The sequence below is a fragment of the Ctenocephalides felis genome, unplaced genomic scaffold (genome assembly GCF_003426905.1).
Source record: "Ctenocephalides felis isolate EL2017-DRISC unplaced genomic scaffold, ASM342690v1 CF-g0.4_SCAFFOLD_01492, whole genome shotgun sequence".
Lineage (NCBI taxonomy): Eukaryota > Metazoa > Arthropoda > Insecta > Siphonaptera > Pulicidae > Ctenocephalides > Ctenocephalides felis.
In genome coordinates, this window is record NW_020537646.1 from 20,591,158 (window position 1) to 20,600,365 (window position 9,208).

A 9,208-nucleotide genomic window follows, 5' to 3' on the forward strand; every position below is an offset into this window, starting at 1 on the left:
TGTAAATTAAGACATCACGCTTATTTATTTGTTACCTCAATTTAGAAAATTTTGAATTTGAAAAGAAGAATTTTAAGATTTTTTCTAGGTACTGAAATGATGTGAAATGATGTGATGTTATGTGGGGAGGCGGAGTAATTTTAAATATCACCACGTATTACCAAGAGTGAGGGGTGGTCCAAACATCCTTAAAAATCGCTCAGGTGATTAATGGACGCCCCCTTAGAAACAGCAATTCCAGGGAAGGAGTATTCATAATGTAACATATATAACTGATTATATGTGTTTTTTATACATATATGCAAAATACCCTATTTTGCAAAAACTATTATAAACATGTTTATTAGCTTCCGAAAAAGAAGTTTGTTTTCGCGAAAAAATCCAATGTGCTAAGTTTGTTTTCTTAACATTTCAAGTTATTCTGAATCGAATGAGAATTAATTTAGAAAAATAAGTGTGTACATGCGAACCAAATTTTTACCTTTTGTCGACTTTTTCTCAGAAACGGCTGGACCGATTTCAAAATTTAAAACCAGATAGCTCGATAAGGACTTTTATCAGTGCGACGACTGGCCTAACCGTTTTTTTTGTAATTAGCAGAAAATTGTAAAATACATTATTGGTTGGGAATCTCGTTGATTACTTTTTGGTAAAAATCGGCTGGACCGTTTCTTCGTAATTGAATATTTAAATTTTGTAGTCTTAAATATCCTACTAAAATATTATAGGCCTACGATAAGCGGTTGAATTATAACAACTCAACAAAGTTTAAAAATTTGTCGTACGCATAAGAAATTCTAATTAGAATCTATGCCAAATATATCTATGCACGTCACTTGTTTAGTAGGTAGCTACTGATTACTGTTGACGTCCATATTTTAATAAAATAAATTTTTAAAACACGAAAAAGACGAAATGAAATTTGTTGAGCAAATTATTTTAATTTAAACAATTACAAATATTATAAATTTTTTTCGCATTGATATTTTTTAGTGAAATTGAACTTATTATTTCGGAAATAAATAGTTCAACATTTTACCTAAATAGTTGATTCTCAAATTATAGATAAAAGAAGAGTAGTCTCAACCCTTATGGATTTATATTATTATGTTTACGTATCGAGATCATGCAACTCGCCTTGGAAAAATGCTACTTACAACTAGTTTTGATAATAATTTTAATTATAAATGATTTTTTATTACCTTATACAGATTGACTTCAAATTTAATTTGATAGCAGGTACTCTTCAAATTCCACAAAACAAAACAAAAAATCACTGAAAAGTCAAAACAAGAACTAATCATTTACTTCTTTTATCAAAGCACTATTCTTTAACATGACATTTAAGAATTTGAAACACGAGCTACCAACATTATAAAATGCCAAACATTTTAAAACAAGCTACCAACGTTAGCAAAGAACTTGGCTGGTTGATTACGTTTTTGTAAGTCTGCATATAAACGTTAATCGTTAATGGATTAATATCATAGACCTTATACACATGTAAATATTTTATTACATGTATAAAATATACTTATAATTACGTGCGTGTATGTATTATAAGGGGTATGATTAGCATTTACGTACAGACCAGGGCTTATTGTCTCAGAAGAAACCCCGCGAAGTTTGTAAAGACCAGTTGTAGTAACCCTAGACAATATAATAATAATGGTAGTAACTTCTATAAGAAATAAAGTAAAAGCTTCTATAAGAAAAAGAAAAGAGTTAAAAATCTTCCAGAAAATATTTGGACAAAAATAGATTGCTTAAGTATGTCAAATTTTGCACAAGATGATGATTGGTTAATAAGTTAAGAATAACACAAAGTGATAAAATGAACTAAGTCTATAATGTTTTTTTCACTAGATTTTACTAAATATTCGTAGAAACAAGTCAAAATAGACTAAAAGTTATTGCAGTAAATATATGATGTGTATTTTAATTAGCAGGGTGCTTTTTTATTTATATTTCAATTTACTTGTATATCTATTATAATATATTATTATTTGGTGTATTCTTGTCATTAATGTGTTATTAAAAAACGTAACTCGATTGTGATGCAAAATTAAGGTTCTAATTACCGATTATCAAATTTCATTATTTTTTATTTCAAATTTTGCGCCATTAATTTGAAAGCATTCATGCGTGAACAGCGCCACACGCCCGACCCCTTAACTAGCACCTCATGCTTTTGTTTCGCATAATGTTGGTAGTTTGATTTACTGACATATCGATAAAGTCGTAACGATCTGAAATCTTACATTAAAAAATTGTTCTTGTTTTGATGTGCTTGTTATTGTTTGCTCTTTTAAAGTTTTAAATTCAGTGCGTATAAGTTTTTGGAGGCAATCCGTACAAGGTAATGAAATATTTTTTTAATTATTTAAATAAATATCTAAGTATTCATTATTATGACAGTTCCTGGTACAACGGGCATCTTGTAACCTCAAAAAGTTGAAAACTGGTTGCGCATTATTAGCGCAATTATAGAATTATTTAGCAACCGAATATTCGTGTTAGAGGTTGCCACAAAAATGTCTCATACGATATTATTGGTGCAACCTGCGCCAAATCCAGACACCCGAACTTATTCCGATTACGAGTCTGTTAATGATTGTATGGAAGGTGTTTGTAAAATATATGAGGAGCATCTTAAGAGGAAAAATCCTAATACACCTACAATCACATATGATATTAGTCAACTTTTTGATTTTTTGGACGGTTTAACCGACTTCAGTTGCTTGGTGCACCAGAACCACTCGAATACTTATGCACCTTACAATAGAGAATGGATTAAGGAAAAGATCTATGTCCTTTTACGTCGAGCTGCTGAACGTAATGAACGTGCTGAACGTGATGAACGTGCTGGACGTTCTAGACGTTAACTATTAATAATTATTTTATAATAATTTTTACCAAATGTTTTACTTGTACGTTCTGAGACAATTGTAAAAATTATTATTTAATAAAAAATATATAATAAAATGGTAGTTTTTTTCTTCTTTATATATTTGAGAAATTCGTGCTCGCTCTTAGGTAAGTGGGTAGAACGACTGGACCTGGGTCAGAGGTACCGGGTTCGATCCCGCTTCGAGCAATTGTGACAATGGTTTTCACTTTGAAATATAGATGGCAATATGTTTCCAAGTGAAAATAGCCCTGATACTGCATTACTGCTCCAATAAAAAAGTCATCACTATTACAATATTTGTAATAATAAAAAAATATCACATGGCGATTGGACAACTGTTTTTGGGGTCTATCTATGAAAAACGAACGTAGTTTGTAAGAAATTCATCACAACAGCTCATAGAACTCTTTGAGTTCTGATCGCTGTTCATAAAGATTATAAAAACAAAAAGAAATTTGTGTTTTTATTTACTACAAACAATTGGCTTCTATATAAGGTTATAAAACACATCACTATTTGTTAATGATGGGGATTGCTTAGACCCTTTCAGAATAGCTTATTGTATTTGATTCAATAGCTATTACGAGAATTTTGCACAATTAAGTATAATAAGGATATACTAGATTATCAGTTTGGAATGGTGGCTTGAAGTCCGGAATCGCTTTAGAAATTGGATGCTGAGGAAAGAATTGACTCCAGAAGGAACACTGGCTGCGATTAATAAGGTATTTATTCACACAAATAAAATCTAACACTCGGAAAATTTAATAAAAACTCATACAGAAAAACAATTGAAGAACGTACATGACAAGCGAGCGAGAGAGGAACGCTCATGATTAGCGTTTATATGCAAATCTTCTAATTTCGGAATTGCCAGAGAATTAGTGTTGTCCGATTCTGACTAATGTATTTGCTCGTGCCATCTGCTGTCGTTCTGGCGCGAACACTATCCTTCTGTAAAATACTACTAATTTATTATTTTAATATATGCACGTATTTTTTTACCGCACTCAGCTTGATGAAATTTGATTAAAATCGCAAGGTTTAATGCGGAAGCTTTATAACACAAAGAAAGGCGCATCCAGACTGTAATTTATTAAAAAAATATCTGTTCTTATTTTTTTATAACAATCATCGAATTTCAGAAATGTGAAAATTCACTATCAATATCTCCGTATAGCAAATTTTATTTGAACATTACACACGATTTATTTATGGGTGTTGTATCACCATTACTATTAATATAAAACGTCATTTATTTATCTTGAATTTCTTTTATTGCATTCAGTTTTAATTAAAACAACGATTAACCAAGTACTTAGGAACGCCTATTTAATCATCAGTTGAAATAAGAATAGTCTCGACATATTATTACATAAAAAGTATCGCTGACGGGATGGATGGTGTATAGAACCAACTGAATGATATGGAAAACATATGGTGTTCGGGACTTTACGATGCCTGTACAGAGGCGAATAAGAATAAAATGCTGCCAGATCTCATAACTAATAGAAAGTATTCTATTTACATACAAACATGACATAGACAGATGGCTGGCAGCAAGTTGGAACACTATAATAAAAAAATCATAGCTTTAAGAGGAGGAAGAATCCTAATTCACTTTCTTCATTCACTCAACAATAGTTGAAGAATCTAATTTTTGCTGAACGGCATAATATAAATTCGATTAGCAACCACTAGTTTTGGTTGACCACTCTAGTTAGCTTCATATCTAGCAGTAGCGACATGACAAATGAAAATGAGTGAAATGCTGAAGATGGGGCATCGCCATGTACAGAAATATACTAAGAAAAGCGATAAATCAATTTAGAAGGCACGAAAACCAATGCTAAGAAAAAATATAAAAAATAAAAAGAATCAACACATTTCTATATAAAAAGTTTTGCGGAAATTGAAAAATAAAAGAATTTACTAAATACTGTTCTGATGCAAAAGTAAAGATGGTTTCGACCCATATCCAAACAAGTTACCTAATGCATTTTGCCATTTAAGTGAAAATAAAATGTATATGATTAATGATATATATGAAAAAATGGTATATGAGTAAAACCTTTAACGTAAAAATTAGGTTGTAAATAAGAAAAGGAAATTAGGACATGTCATCTTATTCTATGTATCTGCCTCAATTTCATTATTTTCTAAAAAAATTTACAAAGTACCTTTAAGCTCTTTTATTATTATGATGCACGCCTTTATACAAATTCTACACCTTTGCACCTACACGTCCGCCCCACACACACTGCCGTGATACTTCGAAAAAGAATGGAATGCCCTCTTCTCTAACTAAATTCAAACTGATTGCATCTCATTTATTCCTTTGGTAATCGTTTCAGACAGTTTAATACTGATTAGATAAAAGCAACTTGACTTACGTATAATAAATTAAGTAGCAATAAAACAACCATTTTCACATTGGGGGAAGATTACGTAGAAGTACTAAACAATTGCAATTAAATGTTGATATTGAACGTATTTGGAATGCGAAAATGCAAGTTTGATCCTTTGGATAAAAATTCAAAATAGAATCAAAATTGAAGTAAATATTCTTTTCTATTTGTACAACAGCCAGAACTATTTGATGTTATTTAATATAAAACTGTATAACTGCTTATTTCTAAGAACAATGTTGCTAATAGAATTCAAACCATTGGTTGTCCTTGCTGTCTGAGATATTGTGGCCGATTATGCCTTTAAAGATACCAATGTTATAGCAAGGCTATGTTACGTAACGCTTCTTATATAAAATGGAACTAAAAACCGTCAAAATGCTATGTATTTGCTGTGCATTTAGGCGTTTTAGACATAAAATGTTACTTCACTCATATGTTGTTATGCCACATCACAAAGACACAGTTTTGATAAGATTGTGAGTTTTAGGTTTGTGCGTTTTCTAGGTTAGGTTTTCTATCTAAAACGCCTGACTGCATGACAACCACATAGCATTCAGACAGTACTTGTATGTATGAGAAGCGCAACGTAACATAGCACTTAGACAGTATTTAGTACCATTTTGTATGGTGCCTCGAATTGGTCTATTTTACGGCAGAATATATGATTAAAAGTTTTTATTTTAGAGTTGTTAGACGATAACACGGTTTTCATCGGTTTTCTAATAGAAATATTGTAGCAATGCCTCAAAAAGCTATTTTCAATTGGAGATTTTCAAGTTAAAGCTAATGCCTCTATTGCTTAACCTCATGCAGTCCGAAGCATGTTCCGAATCTGGAACTTCTCATTCGAAATTCAGTTCATATCTTAACAACTAACCACTAAGCAAGGATAAGCACAATGAAAAATTAAACGTGAATAATGAGATTGGCTAAACATAAATAAATACGTACACAGGAAGGTAATGATCATCATGCTCGTATTTACCTTATGGAGATTCTGAACAGTATTTCACTACTGGCTCTCAAGAAATTGTTATCAACTTCTTGGCTGCCTATAAAAAACTAATTACAATCACATCTCATTCTGTAATGATATCGTCGTTGTTTAGATTATTTAAACTCGATCAAAAGTGTAATATAAAATTATTGTCGGTCATAAAAATGATTACAAAGTTATAGCCAGGCAATGGCTGTACCTAAGTGCCGATATCGGATTACGATACGAGCTGCTTGAGGAGAACTTGATGCTTCCTGTTACGAAGTCTATGCACGCATAATTTTGTTCATACGAACGTCATTGTTTGATATTTTCTAAACGGACGCACGCATATTACCAAACATGTTTTTAATAATATATACATTATACACGAGGCGTATCGGGTAACACCAAAATCTTATCTGAGCTTTGGAGTAAGAAATATTTGAATTCATTAATAATAATTTACAATTTAAATGGATCGGTAGACCGGGGAATGAGCATAAAGTAACTGGATAAACCTAGATTAATAATCAATAATTCAACACTATTGAATAAATAAATGATAAGTTGGATTAGTTTGATTAGTTCACTTATAAAAATTACCAGTTATTTCATTATAGACAGTTTAGAGGCTTCAAAAAGCATAAGCTGGTGTAAGTAGTACTTTATCAGCAGATCGAGGAATGAGCAAAGTTACTATCATCACTATCTCTATGCAAAGTATCATTAAAATAGCGAAATAAAATTTTTCAACTATTAATTACGAAGAAATAGCCAAGCCAAATCAGTAGTGTAAGTATAGAGAGACAGAGGTAGCATAATACCACGGGCAAGAGAGCCCCAGCCCAAAGTGCTGCTCAGAAATAATATGTATTTTATACTGATTTGCGCTAATTTCTTCATTATGGATTCCGTATAAGCCGATTTCAATCGAATCGATAATTTTACTACATTGCGATTAAATTCACAGTGACCATTTGTTTTAAAAGTACTCTCACCTAAGAGAGGAGGCCTATAGTCAGTACTACTGACCATGTTGACTCAGTGTAATTGAGTATGGTGAAATTTATTAAAATTAAATCGAGTACAACGTAAGAATTTTCACTGATAGAGACGACCCATCAAAAAATTTTGCCATGAACCACAACAAAAGAATTTGCCATGGACCTTATCAAAAGAATTTGCCAGGGGCCCCAGATAGTACAGTTACCCCACTGAAGCCGATATTTACAAAAAAAAACTATTAGAAAGAATCCCATCTGATGTCTTTCGGACAATTTTTTAATTTTGTATGTGACAAAATTATGTATGACATTTCTATATAGATTGTTGTTTTTTTATAATTAGGAACAATAATCAGAAATAAGATCTACAAGAAGTTGCACCGAATACTGAACACATTTTGGAATATGTTATAGACTGAAAATTGATTTCATTGAAAAATATGCATAAATATAAGATGGCAAACACATTTCCAGACGCAATTAACTTTTTCGTATAAGAAAATATTCTGATTGTTTATTCAGGATAAAAAGTTGTTTTCGGCAAAAGATGTTTCTTAATGAATTATTCGAACGCCTTCGAGAAACGTATTATCATCTTTTCCGAAAACATTATTTAAATAATCAAAATTTAATCAATTGCATAGAAATTAATAAAATTTTAAATACTTACATTTCACCACATCATCAAATCTATATATCTGAAAAAAAGAGAAATAAAAATTAGTTATAAATATGTGTAATGCAATTTATTGCAGCTGCATAATAGTAATATTTATTTATCATTATATAATAATATACCGTCATCTTCTGACAAATATCTCGGTGTTTCCAATTTTTTTTTATTATGCCATGAAATGTTATAATTCGTCGGAGCCCGCAAAAAGAATTTCGAAGGTGACTTTTGCGTAGGCAAGTCGTATAATGCAGATTGGTATGCGCAAAATTATTATGTAATATGTTTATTATGCAAACGTGGATAATCATAAAGCTATTTATGTTACAATATAAAAGAAAGAAATTAGCAAAATTTCATAACGCAAATAGGACGAAAGGACGCCTTTATTTAAACCTTCCAATTGCCTCTATTTGGCAGCAAGCAATACCATCAAAAACTTATTTCTTAAGTCACTTTAAAGCATTGTTTATCACAATATTTAGCATGACGATCAAGATTTTATCCAGAAAATTTGACAATACGTATGTACTGGTATATATTCATACATATTAATACTTCATGTATGCAGATTACACCTACTTGAACCATCTAAAGATAGAATGACTATTAACAATTCGCGGCCAGTAGCAGAATGTGTTTATATAATATCTTCTTAGATGTTTAATCAAGATAACAGAACGAATTAGAATGCAAACCCCGGAGAATACATTGTTAGCATAAGCCATGAGCAAAGAGGCATTCAACGTTTGGCAGAAAGATTGACACCACCTGGTTAACGACCAGGAGATCGACTGGAACTAGTTTAGTACAACGTGCTGAAAATGTTCGATTCGATATAAAGATTAATTGACAATCAAAGATTAAGAAGTTGATATGATGTGGAGCAAGATTACTTATATCTTAAATTCTAAATATCTGAGTATTGTATACACTGACATGCAATATACTCATAATTTAGGTTAAATTTTAACTAAAATCACAAATTTTAACTAAATCTCTGCCTTCGGAGAGAACTACTTATTATTGCTATTACTATTTTATAAATATGAATCTAAGAAGTGCATATAAGAAGACACATATATACACAGTTTAATTTTTTCTCATTTTCCAATTAAAATGGTATGATAACTAAAATTATTTTAATAATAGTTTCTGAAAAAGAGCAAACGTTGATTAAATAATGCAGAAATTTCTCAGAAAAAAAAACAAAAAAAAACTTTTTAGTTT

General features: G+C 30.9%; 1 protein-coding gene across 1 annotated transcript; it reads left to right on the top strand.

Moving 5' to 3' along the window:
- Positions 1-2,220: 2,220 nt before the first annotated feature.
- Positions 2,221-2,885, top strand: LOC113371001 (enhancer of rudimentary homolog). The gene is made up of 2 exons (XM_026611659.1): positions 2,221-2,359; positions 2,419-2,885. Exon 2 carries the CDS (start codon positions 2,535-2,537, stop codon positions 2,883-2,885), a length of 351 nt encoding a protein of 116 aa, XP_026467444.1. The 5' UTR covers positions 2,221-2,359; positions 2,419-2,534.
- The last annotated feature ends 6,323 nt before the right edge of the window (positions 2,886-9,208 follow it).